The sequence below is a fragment of the Zalophus californianus genome, chromosome 10 (genome assembly GCF_009762305.2).
Source record: "Zalophus californianus isolate mZalCal1 chromosome 10, mZalCal1.pri.v2, whole genome shotgun sequence".
NCBI lineage: Eukaryota > Metazoa > Chordata > Mammalia > Carnivora > Otariidae > Zalophus > Zalophus californianus.
In genome coordinates this window covers 73,495,358-73,515,128 of record NC_045604.1, presented here as the reverse complement: position 1 = coordinate 73,515,128, position 19,771 = coordinate 73,495,358, and the positions used below count along the sequence as shown (strand labels likewise).

Below are 19,771 nucleotides of genomic sequence, written 5' to 3'. Positions count from 1 at the left end.
GCGGCCCACGGAACACTGGAGGAGCCCTTGCGGGCCAAAAGTTAGTGATATTAAGGTAAAGTTTTTACCATGTGAGGATCTAGGAACAATTTTTCTCAAAATTCTAAGATAATTTCAAACAAAATACAGTGAAACAGTTTATATGAATCTCATAAGCATAATGTTGAGAAAAGAGGCCAGATGCCAGAGTACATACTGGCTGGCCTTAATTTATATAAATGGAACTACCCTTTGGAGGCGCCTGGATGGCTTAGTCCATTCGCTTAAGCGTGTCTTGATTTCAGCTCAGATCATGATCTCAGGGTCGGGAGATGGAGCCTTGGAGGGGGCTCCACGCTCAGCGGGGAGTCAGCTTGAGATCCTCTCTCTCCCTCTGCCTGTCTCCCCACTTGTGCGTGCAGTCTCTCTCTCTCTCTCTCAAATAAATCTTAAAAAACAAAAAAAAAACTCCCTTTTGCTGTTAGAAGTCAGGAGAGTGACCTGCCTTGGAGGAGGGGATTGTGAGGGGGGGCCCAATACAGAGCTGGTGGAATAGGGCTCGGCATGTTGTCTTTCTGGATCTGGGTGCTGGTGAGGTGGGTGTGGTCCTTTTGAGAAAATTCATTAAGCAGCAAACTTGTTCATTTTTCAGGACCTATGTTGTACTTGAATAAAATGTTTATAAAGAGAAAGGGAAAAGGACAAGGAAGTAAAAAACACAATGATTTCAAATATATGTGGTTAAGAAGGAAAATTTTTCCCACTGACCTTCTCATTTTACCTCCTAAAGTAGTCACACTCAAGAGTTTAGTGTGTGTCCATGGGAGAGCCTTTTAATTTTGAAAGGGGTCCTCTTGCTGGGAAACATTGAGAGCATTTTGGTGAAGCCACCCTCACTGCCCTCAAGCTCCTTCACTCACTCATGCACTGGACAAAGAAACAAAACAGCACCTCCTCCTTTGATAAGAGCCTAGACAGGGCAGCACCTTGCAGATGTGGTTCCCATGTCCCTAGAGCCCAGCTCAAGACTTGGCATGTGTGTCTCATTTGCTTCTCACAATAGCCTTGTGAGTCCTTTTTTTTTTTTTTTTTTTTACCAATAAGAACATTGAAGATCACACCATTAGTATGTGACAGAGGCAGGGCTTGAAAATTTAGCTAAAGAGGGGAAGGAAAGATGAGTAAATATGTACAGATGCGAGGGATAGGCAGACAGACGAAGGCAGCCTCTTTAGTCCCTCAGTTGCAGGTGCAGGGGTTGGGAGGCTGGAGTACACACCCTGCCCACTCTGTCCACGCTCTTGTGGTGGGATGCAGCTGGGATCTAGAGACCTCAGCCTTGTGAGTTTCATGATCTTGAGCAAGTCATTCTCCATCAGTTGACTTTCCTGACCTGTAATTAAAGGAGGGGACTTCCCATCTCAGACAGCCCTTCCTGCTCTGATGATCTAAGAGGATAAGGACCAGGTGCCATGGTTATGACAAACCAAGAGTAAATGCTGTGCTCTAGAAGATGAAACCCTGGTTTGCAAACAAGTCGGGATTGCTTCTCTAGGGAGAAAGGAGCAAGATGTATCAACAACCAGAGGTCCTGCCTGCCCATTTGACATACATCACATGTGAAATTCAGTCCTTCCAAAGGTCAGGAGGGTATTGTTTCCCCTTCCAGAGACCAGAGGTTGAACCCTAGCAGGATCACCTGATGGTTAATATGTGGACTCAGGCGTTGGAATTCCTGCATCACCTCATACTAGCTGTGAGACACTAGGTCACAAGAAGTCACTTACCCTGTCCCCTAGAGCCTCAGATTTTAAGTTATAAAAGGGGATAAGAATAGGACCCACTTCGGTGCCTGGGCGGCTCAATCGGTTAAGCATCTGCCTTCGGCTCAGGTCATGATCTGAGAATCCTGGGATCAAGCCCCACATTGGGCTCCCTGCTGAGTGGGGAGTCTGCTTCTTCCTCTCCCTCTCCCTTTCTGCTCTCTCTCTCTCTCTTGCTTTCTCTCAGGTAAATAAATAAAATCTTTTTTTTGTTTTGTTTTGTTTTAAAGATTTTATTTATTTATTTGACAGAGATACACAGCGAGAGAGGGAACATAAGCAGGGGGAGTGGAAGAGGGAGAAGCAGGCTTCCTGAGGAGCAGGGAGCCTAATGCGGGGCTTGATCCCAGGACCCTGGAACCATGACCTGAGCCAAAGGCAGACGCTTAACCATCTGAGCCACCCAAGTGCCCCTAAATAAATAAAATCTTAAAAAAAAAAAAAGAATAGGACCCACTTCAGAGGCTGTTGTAAGGATTAACTGAAGTGACGATAGTGACAAACTTCACCTGGAACATTCATTCTCAGTGACGCACTCAAGGGGATAAAAAATGGTTGGGGAGGGAAAAAAACTTAACTCTATGTATAAGGCACAGATGTAGATAGAGTACACAAAGATATAGTATAACTGCAATATTAAAATGTCATGGGGTGACCACACAAAAACATGAGGAACCCTCATACATCCCTGGTAAGATGATGCAGCCCCTATGGAAGATATTTTGGTGGTTCCTCAGTTAGTCAAACAGAGTCATCACAGGATCCAGCAACTGCATCCTAGGTATATCCCCAAGAAAACTGAAGACGGGTGTTGAAACAAAAACTTGTAAACAAATGTTTATTGTAGCATTAATCACAATAGCAGAAAGGTGGAAACAACCCATATGTCCATCAACTGATGAATGGATAGGACATAATGTGATCTAGCCATACAATGGGATGTTATTTAGCCATAAAAAGGAATGAAGTCCTGATTCATGGTACATCATGGATGAACCTGGAAAACACTAAGCTGAATGAAGGCAGTCAGACACAAAAGGTCACATGTTAAATAATTACCCATTTCTGTGAAATGTCCAGAATGGACAAATCCATAGAAATTGAAGGTAGATTTGTGGTTGCCAGGGGCTGGGCAGTTGAGGAGGCAGGGGTGGGAGTGGAGAGTGACTGCTAGTGGGTACGGGTTTCTTTTGGGGGGAACAAAAATGTTTCAGAATCAGACGGTGGTGGTGGTTGAGCAACCTTGTGAATCTACTTTAAAAGACATTGCTGAATTGTACACTTTAAAAGGGCGAATTTTATGGTATGTGAAGTATATCTCAATAAAGCTGTCATTTTTAAATGTTCAGGAAAAAATGTATAAAAAGGCTGATGAGGGGAGGGAGGGACGAGAATGAAATTAAATGGTTGACCTACAGCGTGCCCACAAGGAGTCAAGATGTAGATTCTGGTGGCGGTATTTTTATAATTTTTTTATAGATCTGTAATCTGTTAACTGAAGTCCTTGGGGCCAGATATGTTTCTGCATTCAGAACTTTTTAGATTTTAGAAAGGCAATATGGCGCATGTACATGTAACCATCCAGCAAGGTTCAGGACAGCACCCAGTAAACCAACATTAAAATTTCTGCAGGGGGTGCACCTGGGTGACTCAGTTGTGGAACATCCAACTCTTGGTTTTGGCTCAGATCGTGATCTTGAGGTCATGGGATCAAGCCCCGTGTGGGGCTCCCCACTCAGTGGGGAGTCTGCTTCTCTCTCTCTCTTTCTCTCTCTCTCCTCCTCCTCTCCCTCTCCCTCTGCCCCTCCCCCTGCTTGAGCTCTCTCTCTAAAATAAATGCATAAATGTTTTTAAAAAAATTTCTGCAGGGAAAAAGATATGCTTTCACACTGAGCCAAAGAAGGGCTCTAAGTCTTCACTGTCCAATACAGCAGCTGCATGTGATTGTCGGGCTCTTGAAATGAGGCTAGCCTGTGTTGAAATGTGCCTCAAGTGTAAAATGCCAGATTTCAAAGACTTCATTTGAGAAAACATATTTAAAAAAAATGTTACAAGGGCACCTGGGTGGCTCAGTCGGTTAAGCGACTGCCTTCAGCTCGGGTCATGATCCTGGAGTCCCTGGATCGAGCCCCACATGGGGCTCCGTGCTTGGCGGGGAGTCTGCTTCTCCCTCTGACCCTCCCCCTTCTCATGCGCTCTCTCTCTCTCTCTCATTCTCTCTCTCTGTCTCAAATAAATGAATAAAAAAGTCTTAAAAATATACAAAATAAAAAAAATTGTACAAAGTTACTCATTTGATATTGATTACAAGTTGAAATGATTTTTTGGATCCATTGATTCAAATAAAATAGATCATTAAAATTCATTTCACCTGGGGCACTGGGTGGCTCAGTCAGTGAAGTATCTGACTCTTGATTTCAGCTCAGGTCTTGACCTTAGGGTTGTGAGTTTGTGCCCCCTGTTGGGCTCCACGCTGGGGCTACTAGAAAATATTTAAGTGCCCACATGGCTTGTCTTTGCAGCTCATATTCTGTTTCTACTGGGCAGGAGGTGCCCTAAGGAATCTTCTGTCAGTTCTGGTAGATGTGCCTTCAAAGAAGCTTATCCCGAACTTATTTAAAAAAAAAAAAAAAAAAAAATCAAAAACCTTTACGTTTTCATGCTTTCAGATTTCTGGAGTATAACTGCAATTGGTAGATCCAAGATGTAGCCTATGGGCCTGGAGAATCAGGAATGAGGAGGAAAGGGTGGGAGCTTGCAGCCAGCTGGCTCCACTCCAGGGCTGGCCTGACTGCTGCCCACCCCCCCGCCCACCCCCCACAGGCAGACCCCTCCAGCGGCCCTTCCCATGGCCCTCTGCCCAGGCCACCCCAAGCTGCTGGGTCAGCCCCGCCCGCCAACTGTCTCCAGCTCTGCTGGGGAGGGGCAAGGAGGAAGGGACAGGAGGAGGGTATGTGGGGGCTGGCTGCCCGAGGCTGAACCACTCGACCAGCCTCAGGCAGTGGGCCAGCCATGTCCAGCCCAGGGCTCACGCTCCTGCTCTTGCTGATGGCAACACCACCATCTCTGCAGCCCTCCTCACTGGCACCACCAGACACCCCAGAGGGCGAGACCGCCATCGTGGGCCTTATCCTCTCAGCGCTGGAGAGAGCCACCTCCTTCCTGAAGAAGAGGCTGCCTGAAATCAACCAAGACGGCGTGGTGGGCTTCCGGGTGATGGAAGGTGGGTGCACTCTCATTCTCCTGGACTGGCCATCAGAAAACCAGTTCTCAGCCAGTCACCTCCTTGCTCTGCTGGAAGCCTTGCTCCTTTTGAGTATCTTGGAGCCTTGCTATATATACTCAATTATTTTAGAAGCAAAAAGGATTCAGAAACCACATGGGAAAATATTTGGAAATTATTTTCCTGGGAGGAAATGATTCGTTTGACAGTGCCAATCCTGATATGTCATGAACAAGATGGGCAGAAGGAGTGTTCCCTTTCAAGGGGCATTTATGGGAGGGCAGCTATGGACAAAACCAGGAACCCTGAAGATCAGGCTCCAACCACTCCCCCCACTTCCAGCCAAAGCCACCTGAAGGCTCCAAGAAAAGAGCCAAGTGTTTGCTCAGCTTTCAGGGATATAAGATCCTCTAGAAGAGCTGGCAATAGGCCAAGGCAAACAGGGAACCACCCAACACACACTTCAGGTTGCAGGAAGCCCCTCTCCCAAGGCCACCTTGACCTAAGTGACAAAGAGCTGACTTGGTATCAGCCTGGGGCTCTGGCTGGCCCCCTTTCACATCACCCCCTCTGGGTGGCCAGTGCAGCTTGCCACCCCCACCCACCCAGACTCCAGGTCCCAGCAGGAGGAGGGGCTCTGGAACAGGTCTGCTTCTGTGCCTGGCCTCCCAGTGTACTCCCCACACCCCTGAGCCTCCAGGCAGCATCGGAGACCCCCAAGATCCAAGATCCTCTCAGGCTAGGACCAGGGTCTCCATTTAATCCCAGCCCTGTCCTATAATGCCTCTAGAAATGAAAAACAGTAATAAACCACAGGCCTGGCTTCCCCATTAGGCACAGGATATTTTCAGAGGCCCATGAAAATGATTTTCTTTTTATTTATTTATTTGAGAGAGAGAGAGAGTGTGTGTGTGTGTGAGTGAGAGAGAGAGAGAGAGAGAGAGCATGAGCAGGGGAGAAGGGCAGAGGGAGAGGGAGAAGCAGATTCCCCACTCAGCAGGGAGCCTGATGCAGGGCTAAATCCCAGGACCCTGAGATCATGACCTGAGCTGAAGGCAGACACTTAACCAACTGACCCACCCAGGTGCCCTGTTTTGATTTCTGTTAAAGTCAGAAGGAATAAAAGTGAACTTTTAAATCAAGGAGAATGCTCTAATATATAATATCAACATATCCATCTTTATCCTAATACAGTCATAAGACTGTAAGACTTTAATCTATTTTTTTCTTAAAGGAAGGGGCCCACAAAGCCTGGCATGTGGCCGGGCAAATGTGCCTTTGGATGTTACCTGGGTACTGACTGCATGTAATCACCAAACAGCCCAGAGAGGGAAGTGCTCTGTTTTGCTCTCTCTGCAGGTGAGGACTCTGAGGCACAGAGGGTTCAGTAACCTCCCTACGCCTCACAGCTGATAGGCAGAGGGTCTAGTACTCAAATCCACCTGCTCTAACAGCCCTTGGGGGGGGTGGGCATTGCGTTGACTTTTCTGACCACCCTAGATGCCAGGCACAGCCCTGGGCTCCATCCAAGCAGCGGTTGAATAAACATTCCTGGAACAAGGCAACAGGCTTTTGTCAACAGCCGTCCCATGGACCTGTTGTCTCCTTATGGAGAGAGAAGGGAAGGGCAGGTGGTTCCCTTGGCCATGTGCTTTGTGGGGTCCACGAGATAATAAAAGATAAGGTTAAGTACCCACTAAGCACTGGCACAATGTAGACGCTCGTGTGGGGTATTTCACTGACTTCTCCCCATAATCCTCAAAATAAGTTCATTATGATTACCCCCTTTTTACCAAGGAGGGGACAGGCTTTAGAAAATGTCCAAGGTCACACAGCAAGCAAGTGTAAGCAGTAGGCTTAGAACCCTGCTCTGTCTGACTCAGCGCCCATTGTCTGAATCACTACAGGGTCGAGGTGGCTGGGAAGGAGGGAAGCGGCAGCCCAAGCTGACACCACACAACAGCCTTAGACCAGGGCCACCCCCTCCTCTCCTCTCCACAGCTCTGCCCTATCCCTTTGCAATAACCTACTGACGCATAACAAATTCTTCCTGAATTTAGCTGCATAAAACAACAAAATTGTTACCATCTCACCATTTCTGTTTGTCAGGAATCCAGGAACAGTTGGTCTGGGTGGTTCTGGCTCAGGGTCTCACATGGGGTTGGAGTCAAGATGTTAGCCAGGGGTGTGATCATCTGAAGGCTTGACTGGGGCCGGAGGAGCCACCCCGTTCACTCCCAGGCCTGGCAAGTTAGTGCTGGCAGGTTCCTGGAGGCCTCAGCTACTCACCATGTGACCTCGCCGTACGGCTACTTGTGTGCCCTCGTAACATGACAGCTGACATCCCCCAGAGCAAGTGACCTCAGAGATAGCAAGGTAGAAGGCTAAACGTCTTTTACAACCAAGCTTTGGAGGTCACACACCATCATTTCCCCAATTTCTTATTGGTTTCGAGGGTCAGCCCCATACAGTGAAGGAGGGGCTTGGAAGGGTGTGAAAACCAGCTGGCTGCCACAGCACTCACGTGAGGGTCCTATCTTCATTCTCAGCCTCCCAGGACAGAGAGAAGAGCTTCACGTTCTGGGGGTCCAGTAGCAACAAGATACTTGATCATCTCCCAAATCCTTTCTGCTTGGGGCTAGGCAAGTGAACGTTGACCCTAAGAGAGAAAAGGGTCCCTCCAGCTGCCCCTGCCAGCCAGGAGGGTGATCCAGAGGGTGGCAGCAGCAGCCGCACAGGCAGGGACAAACATACCACCATGAGGCCAGATTGGGTGCACCTCACTGCTGACTTGGCTACCCCTTCTGGGTGCCAGCACAATGCCCTCCACCTGAGCCAGGCAGTCCAGAACAAGTCTTTGGAAGCAGACGGCCTAAGTTCAAGTGCAGGGAGAGAACCAAGACTGGAGAAGAGTGTTACAGAGCCCATCACCCCACAAGACTTGCTTAGCACCCTCTTAAACCTCAGCTGCCCTCCCCATCAAAGTTCTCTACCTGAACTCAGGCCATCTCTTACCCTCTCAGCCCTGTGCTGAGGCTTTCCCTCACATCTCCTCTCTCGACCACCTCTTATCTCCCTACCATCACCATTTTCTCCCACCCCTGCAGAACCACTGCTATTCCAAAAGGCACCTTTGTGAAAATTAGAAAAAGATGTCTCCTTCCTCAAGTCACTTGCCTGCCATCTGCTGGAAAATTGTCTTAATACATATACAAACCCATAACAGGAATATATGCTGCCCTCATGCAGTATACAACCTGTTCAACTGTACACAGCAGCTCTTCACCCAGCATCTGAATCCCTTCCTCATTCCTGTACAGCAGTGATCTCCCTAATTAATACTTATAGCTAAACTTTATTAAGTGCTTACTTTGCACTGTGGACAATGCTAAGTCCTCTCTATGCATTAGTTCATTTAATCCTTACAACCCCCCACTCTAAGAAGTAAGGATCATCATTACCCCCATTTTATAGGTGAAGCAAGTAAAATGGAAAGAAATTAAATATCTTTCTCTGGTCACCCAACAAGAAAATATTAGAGTCACAATCTGAACTCAGGCCCATCTCCAGAAATCAAACTCTTAGCTGCCAACTTCCAGCACACTAGCCCCACCCCCATCACCCAGCTGAGCCCCACAAGGCCTAATTTCCAATAAGTTCAGCCAATTCTTTCCTCTCAGGAACTGGAGGAGGCAGAGAAGCTCACTAAGCATTATAAGTTAGGATAATCTTTCCTGTCCCAATGGTTTGTCAAATGATGGAATGAATGAAGTCTTTTCCATTCCAGTGCAGCTAAAAGGTGTTCAGGAAAAGCAGGCCCAGGACCCCCAGCTGCAGTGGCTGAGCCTGCATGTGGGGAAGCTGGTGGAAAAGTTAGTGCCTCTCCTTCACAGATCCATCTTCTACCTCAAGCTGAGTGACCCCAACTACCTAAGAGGTAATACCAGGGGGTAGAGTCCCATTACTTCAGGAACACAGCATCTGGGGGCACTCCTACCGGTGAATGGTGGGGCGGAGTGGGGGGTGGCTGGGAGTAGGAAACGTGCCTCTCCTTGTTCAGCTCACCCCAGGCTTGGGAGCCTTCATCCTAGACCAGAGGGGAAGGTCTGGTCTGTCCCAGAGAGTGGGATATCTCAAAAGTAATTCAGCCCTTTGCACACCAAATATAGCATCCTGCTAGCCTCTCTCTGATCCACCTCATAAGCCTGGTGTGAATCATTCCTGAGGGTGGTAGAGGGGGGCGACTTACAAAACCAGCCCTTCATGCTTGTCCAGCCTCCTAGACTCTCAGCTTCCAGTCAGGTGTGTGGGAGTGAATGGGGAGATGATTAGCCAGCACACCCTTCCTTCTCAGCAATAGCCAGGCTGCACATGACCACACCCCAGCCCTCTCTACCTCTGATCTCCAGGTGCCCCGTTCTCTCCCAGGCCTGGCCTTTAAGACCGTCCCAACCTGTGTCACCCTAAAAGAAGCCCCTTGGCATCTGTTTTTGTTTTTAAGATTTTATTTATTTATTTATTTGAGAGAGAAAGCATGAGATGTGGGGAGGGGCAGAGGAAGAGGGAGAGGGAGAAGCAGACTCCCCGCCTAGCAGGGAGCCAGACTCCAGGCTCGATCCCAGGACCTTGGGATCATGACCTGAGCCGAAGGCAGAAGCTTAACCGACTGAGCCACCCAGGCACCCCAATTCCTACTGATTTAAAAAAAAATTTTTTTTTAGAAGAGGAGCTTCCTGAGTGTTTCAAACATAATGTGCAACCAGCAGGCAAGGCTCACAGTCCTGAGCAGGCTTGTGTGTGGTCAGGGCTACCTGGACAGGGACACCCAATTCCTGGGCTTGGGCTGCAAGAGCCTGGGTGCAGTTAGGCAAGGCATGGCCCACTGCTCCTGGGTGTTTTCCCCTCACCCCACCTCTCTACCAGAGTTCCAGCCAATCATCCAACCTGGGTTTTGGAAGCTTCCGCATGCCTGGACCAGCACAGATGCTTCCATAGTCTACCCCATGTTTGAACCACAGGACTCCTTCTCAGAGGAACGCAGTGACTCGTGTCTGGTGCAGCTGCTGGGAACAGGGTGGGCCCCCTGCACTTGCCCCGCTTCCCAAAAGCCCAAAACCACTTGCTCCCTGCTTGTCCTCCTGTCCCACTTGCTCTCCAAGTCCCTGTGTGAAACCAGGCACAGCCACCACCCCCCTAGCCACCCAGACACCAACCTCTCCCACCCTCATTGCACCTAAGCTGCCCCCCCACTCCCCAAACATCCACCCCATTCCCTGCACCTCCCTCCCCTGCACCCCATTGGTCTCTCACACCAAAGGGATCCTTTCAAAAAACATATCTGGGTCCAGGTCGAAAATGGCGGTGGCGTCTGTGTCTCAGCTGTCTGGGCTGCTAGGTCGGTCCGGGGCACAGCTGGGGCGTTCCATGTCGAGTGGTGCCCACGGCAAGGAGGGCTCAGCTCGCATGTGGAAGGTTCTCACCTACTTCATAGCGCTCCCTGGCGTGGGTGTGAGCATGCTGAATGTCTTCCTGAAGTCGCGTCACAGAGAGCACAAGAGACCCGAGTTCGTCGCCTACCCCCATCTCCGCATCAGGTCCAAGCCCTTTCCCTGGGGAGATGGTAATCATACTCTATTCCATAACTCTCACGTGAATCCACTTCCAACCGGCTATGAAGATGAATAGAGAGAACCTGGACCACCACCCAGTGGGGACCACAGCACTGGTTTGGACCATGACTCGGCCCCCAGACCAAGAAGTCTATGGGACCTTAAGCTCACCTTCCTTACTTGTATCAAATGATGACCAGTATACTGATCTTCCATCCCTTTGCTTATGGCAGGAGATGGCTTAAATAAATAACTTAGATTGGTCCAAAAAAAAAAAAAAAACCATATCTGAACATCCCACCCCCAGTGTGAAGCTTCCTGTTGTTCTCAGAACAAAGCCCCAGCTCCTGCTGCCCTTCCAGGTCTCCAGGCCCCTCTAAACCAGCCCCTGGGGCTCTTGTCAGACTCCCAAAAGGACCTACTCTGTCCCACTTCTAAACATTTTCTGTGCCCGGCTGGCATTGTGGGCCTCCTCCCACCCTGCCCCACCCCACCCCCCACCTAAGTAACCCTGCTTACACTTCAGGGCCACCTCCAGCATCCTTCCTCCAGAACCTTCACTGACCCCACTGCACAAGGCTGACCTCCCAGAATAGGTGGGCTCTCCTAGCACCACTGGTAGCCATAGATACAATTTACATTTGTCTAGGGTTCTGCCTCCCTCCCTGGGCTGTAGGTCTCTGCAAGCAGGAGTAGAGCCTAGTTAAGCTCACCATTTCATCCTGCTGTGCAGTAGGCTTGGAGCCAGGCCTGGATCAGCCCTAGGTTCAGAGAACTGCTGTACAGGGCAGTGACAGGAAAGATCGTACTTGGGAGTCCCACGGAGCAATAGCACGTCACAGCCCACTGGAGCTCACCCAACCCAGGATAACTCCAGGGTCACCTCCCCTGTGCTGGGGTACTGATTTAGCAAATCAAGACACAGTACACCTGTGTGCTATCCAGCAACCCCTTGTGCACAGCTGGGTGCCTGGAACCTACTGGGGTTCTAATAACTAGTGGGGGAACGGGGACCAGGGAAGACTCCCTGTCCTCAGTCTTCCTTTAGGGCACCCTTCTCTAGGGCCTGAACCACTTCTTTCCCAGGACAGACAGCCAGCCCTGCAGGCTCTCAGACTTCTGCAGGACCCTCATGACCAAGCCCGGCTGCTCAGGCTACTGCTTGTCCCACCAGTTGCTCTTCTTCCTCTTTGCCAGAATGGTAAGTGCCCGGCGTGGGCCAGCCATGCACATAGAGGAGAGAGAAAGAGAAAAAGGGGCTTGCGGCAGTGTGGTTTGTATGCTACACACCAGGAAAATAAGCAGGGTTTTGGACTTATGCTTTGGACATCAGGAAGGAGAAGAGTAGCCTGCCATCTCTCCGATATAACATTGAACCAAACTAGGGCTGGGGGGGGGCAGGATTTGGGATTCTCGTTGGACAGATCGAATTGCATGCTAAACTAGGTCGTAGGCATCAGGAAAACAAAGAGAAAGAGTAAAAGAGAAGCAGCAGAAAGAACTCAGTAAACAATAACAAATGGAAAAGGATTTAGAACATCTGGTCCAGGGCGCCTGGGTGGCTCAGTTGGTTAAGCGACTGCCTTCGGCTCAGGTCATGATCCTGGAGTCCCTGGATCAAGTCCCGCATCGGGCTCTCTGCTCAGCGGGGAGTCTGCTTCTCCCTCTGACCCTTCCCCCCCTCATGTGCTTTCTCTCTCTCTCATTCTCTCTCTCTCAAATAAATAAATAAAATCTTTAAAAAAAAAAAAAAAAGAACATCTGGTCCATTAGCAGCTTCTAGAAAACCAAACCAAGACAAACCAGCCCCACACCCACCTCTGCAGCACCCAATGCTCTTCCAAGCCCAAGAGCTCAAATTTCACTAAATAATGATAATTTTTAAACATATGTGTTTCCCCATATAGAAAGGTAAGGCTCATTATCTCCACTGAAAGAGGTTATTCCATGTGCGGAAATTCTTAGCTGAGCAGGTACTTAATGTTTTAGGTAGGTTTTTAAAAAAAAAAATTATTTATTTGCAAGCTGTCACTATCCAGTATTTCTGTAAATAGAATAAAAATCAAATTATGAGGAAAATTATTTTATTAGATTCGACAGGTAGAAAGCTACACATTGTTACAGAAATTGCCAAAGCCCCTTCTCATCTCCTGTCCTGTCCCTGAGACCAGTCCATGGTCCACACTTTGAGCAGCACTGAAGCTAGCCAGCTGGCTTAGCCTGGAATCTGAATGTGACAGCAGCTAATGGCTATAACGCTCCAGTGTCAGGCCTGTGTTGGGCACTTCCTAATTATGGTACCACCCATCCAAGTGAGCACCTCTGGTGCAGATCCCAGACACATCGCCCTTTCCCTGTGGCTAAGACCCTTGAGGCTCAGAAAGGTTAACTTAGCAAGCTAAGGTCACACAGCTCGAGTGGCTGAGCCAGGACTCAAACCCAGCTCTTTCTGATCCCCCCCACCCCGCCGCCCCGGGACAGAGCCCCAAGCAGTCCAGGGGTGTAGATGGGGAAGAAATCCTGGGAAAAGGGGAAAGAACTGCCCCAAAGACAGCCACCTACCAGACCATCTGAGAACTACAAGTCTTCCCCTATAGCAGAGTGCAGGTCTGTCACCCATCCTTCTGGCTGTTTGTTCCCCTCAGAAGGGATGCACAGGGGGACTGTTCTGCCAGAGCCAGCACTACATGAACCTCTTTTGTGCCAACATGATGGACCTGAACCGGAGAGCTGAGGCCATCGGATATGCCTACCCGACCCGGGACATCTTCATGGAGAACAGTGAGCCCTGGCATTCCTCTCTAGGAACAAAGCAGAGGGGTGTGCCTGCACACGCGCACACACACACACACACACACACACACACACAACACACACAGTAGGGCTGCCAGATTTAGCAAATAAAAATACAGGATGCCCAAGTAAATTTGAACTTCAGATATATTTTTAGTATAAGTTTATCCTGAACATTCCCTGGGATATGTGTATGCTTTAAAATTTGCGTTTGTGTTTATTGGACACTCAAATTTAACTGGGCATCCTATATTTTATCTGCCATGATGTGACTGCTTCCTGCCCCGAAAGGCTGACCTAGTGATGGAGCTCTGGACTGACAGGCTAGCTCAGGGATGAGGCAGAAAAGGGGTCTCTGAGCAGCTGCTCCTTGGCTTGGGTGTCTAGATCCCTCTACTGACCCTCTTTTTTTTTTTTTTAAGATTTTATTCATTTATTTGACAGAGAGAGACACAGTGAGAGAGGGAACACAAGCAGGGGGGAGTGGGAGAGAGAGAAGCAGGCTTCCCGCCGAGCAGGCAGCCCAATGTGGGGCTCGAACCCAGGACCCTGGCATCATGACCTGAGCCGAAGGCAGACACTTAACGACTGAGCCACCCAAGCGCCCCCTGACCCTGACTCTTAAGGGACTCCCATGAAGGCCCTAAATGGGAGGCAGGACCTAGCCTGGCAGCTGCCTTCTTCCAGCCACTGCACTGAGTACCCACCCACTGGCGGGAGGAGGCAGGGGGCACTGTGCACCCTTGGGCAGTGGGAGCAGGTGGGTCTGGGGGGCAGGCCTGTAGAGGGCCTTTTGCTTCCAGTCATGTTCTGTGGAATCGGTGGCTTCTTGGATTTCTACAATCTCCGGTAGCTGGAGGCCATTCTCAACTGGCAGAAGCCACAGGAAGGATACTTCAGGAGGCCTGGTGAGCTGCACTTCCACCCTGGCTGGGAGATTTTATTTTTAAGATTTTATTTATTTATTTATTTGAGAGAGAGAGCATGAGCTGTGGGGAGGGACAGAGGGAAAGGGAGAGGGAGAAGCAGACTCCCCGCCTAGCAGGGAGCCAGACTCCAGGCTCGATCCCAGGACCTTGGGATCATGACCTGAGCCGAAGGCAGAAGCTGGTAGGGAGGCTGGTAGGGGGCTGGGTTTCCAGGCCAAGTGAAGAAAGGTGATACAGTGGTCTTAGTGGCTCAGAGAGAGATTCTCAACATGTATATGCATGCAAACACACATGTGAACACACGCATACGGAAATGGGCTTAGACCTTTGGAAGCCAAAATTTTGCAGGGCGGGAGACAGTCTCATTGGAAGGTGATGGCCCCCTGCACCCGCATGAACAAATCTATTGCTTCAGTGAGTATTCCCTGAGCACCTGCTCTGTGCCAGACACTGTTCTAGGCTCCAGGGAATACTAGGGCCCTGAAGAAGAGAGGCAGAAACCATCTAAATTAACCAATAAGTGAGATAATTACAAGTTCTGATAAGGGCTGTGAAGGAGACAACAGGCTGAGAAAGAAAAGAATATGGAAGATGGTTCTTTGGGCGGGAGTATTCAGGGGAGACGTCTGGAGCAGGTAACATAGAAGTAGAGGCAGAGAGGACACAGCCCCTTTCCAGCTGTGTGACACTGGGCAGCTGGTCCTCTTTGCAGTAAGTCACTTCACCTCGCTAAGCCTTGATTTCCTCATCTGTCAATAAATTAGTATAATAATCTCCTTCCTGAGCTGTGAGTAGACATAATACATGGGAAAGCACCTGTCCTGTGCATGGTACAGAGGAGGCTCCCAATAAATGCTGAAGCTTGGGATGCTCAAGGAGGCAAAGCTTTTGAAATAAGAGCATCTGTTCTCAAAATTGAGGAGTCGATAAAATGCAGATTATCAGGCCCCCAGACCTACAGATTCAGCAGGTAGAAGGTGGGCCTGTGGAACTTGCATTTTTAAGAAGCTCCTCCTGCTGTTCTGATGTGGGTGGTTGGGGGACTACACCTGGAGAAACATCAGTAGATGACATATTTAGGCAGTGTGTAAGGATCTGCAGACAGGCACTCAAGGAACCTTCTGTAAGGACCTCCAGATTCAAGAGAAGACCTGAGCTGCTTGAGGTGTGAGGGGGAGGAGGTTTGGTGAGTAATGTGTGAAAACCCATCTCAAGAAGGTCACTTTCCAACTCTTCTCCCAGCTGCTGAAGATGAAGAATTATCAAAAGCCGTTCAACGCCAACAGCATGTTTTGAGAAGAGTGAAGAGGCGAGAAAAACAATTTACAGGTAATGAAAATACCCGGGGCCTTCTGGGCATGAAACCAAGACACCCCAGAAAGGCTGCACACAGAAGATTGACCTCAGTGGAAATGTGCCTTGCTATCCCTTCAGGGCCAGGTCTGGGAAGTGGAGGGGGGGGGTAAGAAGTGGGAGTCCAAAGACCTTGTCTCCAGGGAAAGGAACATAAAAGTTTCAGCATGTTACTGAAAATCACAGAGATCACCCCCTCTCCGTCAAGGTCAAGTCAGGAAACCAGAACCTGCACCAGGAACTTGAGGCAGAGGGAATTTAATGGAGGGAACTCTTCTCAGAGGTGTTGCAAGAGGTGAACCCAGAAAAGTGAGAAAACCCAGAGATTAACCACTGCAAGTAGCCACTACTCTCCCTGGAGGCAGAGCTGGAGGGACTGTGGAGCAAGGTGGTTGGACATGGAGGAGGCAAAAATGGGGAGAAATACCCCATCTTCGGCCCTCTTTCAGCCTGTGTCTGCTATTGCTCAAACCTAACCAGAAGGTGATGAGCAAGGCATCCTGGGAAATGTAGTTTGGAAGGGTCAGTGCACTGTGGTTTGGAGCAAAAAAGGGCAGGAGGGAATCTGAGCCAACAGGCAAGTGACCATTGCCATCCCCACGGCCATATGTCCGGATGTCCCCAGCTTACACCTCTTGTCCTGGAGCCATTATGAATAGTGGCCCCTTTCCTCCCCAAAGTGTCCTGGTTGAGATGATAACTTATGTGATCAGCCCACCAGAGTAGAGAAACCAAGAATCAGATATGGTTATATGGAGAAAGGAAGAAAGGCAAGATTTAATATGGGAGGGAGAGAGGGAGGGAGGGATAAAGAAGGAAGAGAAGACCTGATTCATTTTTTTTATTAATAAAAAATAAATAACTGCAAGACAGAAGCAGGAGGTAGAATAGCCAGCCCCCTTAGTAGATGTCCAGCATAGGTTGGTGAACGATCCCATTAACTAAATGTCTGCCCGTGAGCCCCACTGTAGCCTCATCATCTGCCTGCAGGTAGACAAGAAAAGGGAGTGGAAGCCGGGAGAGAAGTTCTCAGGAGACTTCCAGAGGCCCCTGACACAGGGGGCTGTAGCTACCCATGGCCAGCTGGTAGGCTGCCCCCTAGAGGCAGACAGATGGACCGTAGGACCGACCTGAGGGCTGGAGAGGGAGCTGCAGAAAGGCCCAAGGTCCTTCTTGGGCCCCTGCAGATTGACAAGTCTGGAAAACTGCCCAGGAGGGAGTGGTACTTTCTTTCCTTCTGGTGCACACCCCCTGCACACCCATGGACCAGGGGGCAGCCAGTGTGGAGATTTGGAGCACAGGATTTGAAATCATGCTGTCAGAGTTCGAATCCGCTTCTTCCTCACAGTGGGGGTCACTCAACCTCTCTGAGCCTCAGTTTCTTTATCTGTAAGATAGGGACCTAACAGTGCCTCCTTCATAGAGCTGTTGGGGGTTAGTATCAGATCACTGTACAAAGCACGCTCCATGGTATTTGGCATATGACAGCGTGAGCTGCTGGGGTGGGTAATTAGCCTTCTTGAAACCTGCATTCTCCCTCCCTCCAAAGGCCCTAGCTGGGGTCCTTCCCTTCTTCAAGACTGTGCAGGGAGAGAAAAGTCCTGGCTCCCTCCCACCTGCTCAGAAACACAGGATGGGTGGCCTACTTTGGGTTTAGGGAACTAAGTAACATCTAAGGGGTTCTTGTCTCAGGCCGGTGTCAGGCAGGTGCTCACGGTCACCTGGGACCAGGCAAGACTAAGGCAGCAATGACAGAGGCTATCAAGGTCAAAAAATGAGCTGTGGAGCCCCCAGGGATGCGGAGCTCAGCTCTGCTACCTGAGCCTCAGTTTCCCTGTCTGCAAAAACAGGCAATAGGGTGCTGTCCTAGAAGGTCTCACGCAGGGCCTGAGAGCAAGGGGAGGTGGGAAGGAGCTAGACAAGGGTGTGGCCTCAGGTCAGATCCCAGGGGAGGGGAGCTCTGGAGTGGAAATCGTACCTGAGTCACCCCCTTGAGATGGAAGGCGGGGCTTTTGTGTCCTGTATTAGTAAGGCACTGGGAGGAGGCATAACCTCCCTGAGGAGAAGGCTCCAACTGGCTGGGGTCATTTTTCTGGAGAAGGGAGTCATTAGTGGCCAGCGCTCATAGCAGCTGGTGGACGGGTGCCTGGCCCAGGATCTGGCTGGCTGGGGAAGCATCCGAAAAGCACTCATAATGGAACTGTGGCCACCGCACAGTAGTCACAGGGAGGACTCTCTCTCTCCCCAGATGGCTGTTCCTCCCACAAGACAGCCATGGCTGTGGCAGCCCGGGGGGGCTTCCTCTACGTCCCGGCTAAATACCCCCTAGCAAATGGAGAGCTGTGGCAGTCCACACTGGTGCCACCCGCAGTCGCTGAGACAAATGTTTCCACACCTGCCACTAGAAGATGAAATGGATGCCAGATGCCATTAGTCAATCCTTCCTCCCTTAAATCCTGGGTGCCTGGGCCATGCCCTGACAAGGAGGCAGCAGAAGCAATGAGTAGCAAAGCAACCCAGCTTCATCCCCTCGGGGAGCAGGGCCAGGGAAGGCGATGTGGGGATGGATCCAGGCATGGGATCCAGGCGTGGAAGCAGATGAACAAATTTAGAGTGCAATTGAGTCGTGTTTCTCAGCCTGGGGACAACTTCTAGGGCTCTGTTTCAAGTCACGACACAAACTCCAAGGAGATCCATAACCTGAGTCTTAAAGACAATTTGTTCAGATGTCAACGACTGCATCTTTCCCAGTGGGAGAAATAAGGGTCTCTGAATGTAACAGTTCGAGTCATGACCAAACTTGAGATATGGTCACAAACGGCAGCACATAAAATGTTTATATCCGCGCGAGGAACTCTACAGTACCATGTCGCATCCTGTCATGGCCGTGTCATTTTACAAAAGGCAGCGTGGCATCATGGGTAATGGTGCAGCTCTGTGCCCAGGCTCCCTGAGTCCAAATCCCAGCTGTCCCGCTAATTAGCTCTGTGTCCTCGGGCAAGGTCATTTAGCGTCTCTGTGACTGTTTCCTCGTCAGTACAATTGTGATAACTACAGCACCTGCCTTAGGATTACTTGCAGTGCTGTGACCATCACCTTTGTAGGGTACTGAGAACCATTCCTATAACATAGTAAGAGCCAGGTGAGTGTTACCTGCTGCCACAGCAGGGATGATGTTACATTTCCTGGAGGGCTTGTCCCTGAGGCAGTGGGCATGGAGAGCTGACTTGTCAACTTTTCTCTTATTCCCAGCTTGTACTTCTTCCCTCATGTTCTGCTTCAGTGTGAGTAAATCTGAACATGTCAGCTAGAGTTCTTTTAATTAATTCATCTGATTTACTGAAGTACAGCTGACATACAATCCCCTGGAACTCTGACACTAATCTAGTGTTGGAGGAAAGACCTTCTGGAACATTATCACGGGTCCAGGTACTGTCTGTGATGCAGATTTCAGGCTATGGACAGACACATGTCAAAAGGAGACTGGGGTAGAAAAATCAGCTAAAAACCCAGTCCTTTGGACTGGAAGGTTCTTTAAGTCCATCATCTTGCTTTGCTTCAAAGTGAAAAATAGTTGTCGATCATCCCTATGTGACAATTGCGCTGTATTTGAGAATCTGAACTCAAACACCCGTGCTCCTTCTGTGCTCAGCTAAATAATCTGGTTGGGGCAGTGGTTCTTCTAAATCTTTCTCTTGGGAGTTAGTCCCTTCTGTCTAATCCTCTTTGCTGGTGCCCCTGAATGCGTTCCTGAAAGTGCTATTAAGTTGTCAGGCACACAGAAATGGTCCTGGATTTCGCTGAGAAGTTTGACTTGCTTTTAAGTTGCTAGTTTTCTTGAGGAACCAAGGGCCAGAATTTAATACCTACTTGGCACTCCATATGCTTCAAGGATTTCTTCCACACTGCGTCACAAACCAAAGTTTACCAAGATAGGCACACAGCCTAGAGATGGGTGGGCAGCACATAACGGATTAGGGGGGATTATGCCTTACCCCCCTGTCCTTCCTGCATTCGGGATGGATTAGTCACTGGAGCCTGACATTGATACATTTTTAGAAG

General features: G+C 49.5%; 2 protein-coding genes across 2 annotated transcripts; both read left to right on the top strand.

Moving 5' to 3' along the window:
- The first annotated feature begins 4,814 nt into the window (after positions 1–4,814).
- On the top strand, positions 4,815–18,121 carry C10H16orf89 (chromosome 10 C16orf89 homolog). The gene is given in 8 exon segments (XM_027613236.2): positions 4,815–5,025; positions 8,813–8,962; positions 9,949–10,099; positions 11,721–11,835; positions 13,280–13,415; positions 14,231–14,335; positions 15,599–15,685; positions 17,958–18,121. Coding segments are annotated over 8 exon segments (1,119 nt in total).
- Positions 10,381–10,782, top strand: LOC113933286 (cytochrome c oxidase subunit 6A1, mitochondrial-like). Its single transcript, XM_035722486.1, has one exon. The coding sequence runs from the start codon at positions 10,381–10,383 to the stop codon at positions 10,708–10,710; it is 330 nt and encodes a 109-aa protein (XP_035578379.1). The 3' UTR covers positions 10,711–10,782.
- Positions 18,122–19,771: the final 1,650 nt, after the last annotated feature.

Excerpts from the sequence above, each read along its gene's own strand:
- LOC113933286 (XM_035722486.1), top strand. The coding sequence starts at position 10,381 with ATGGCGGTGGCGTCTGTGTCTCAGCTGTCTGGGCTGCTAGGTCGGTCC.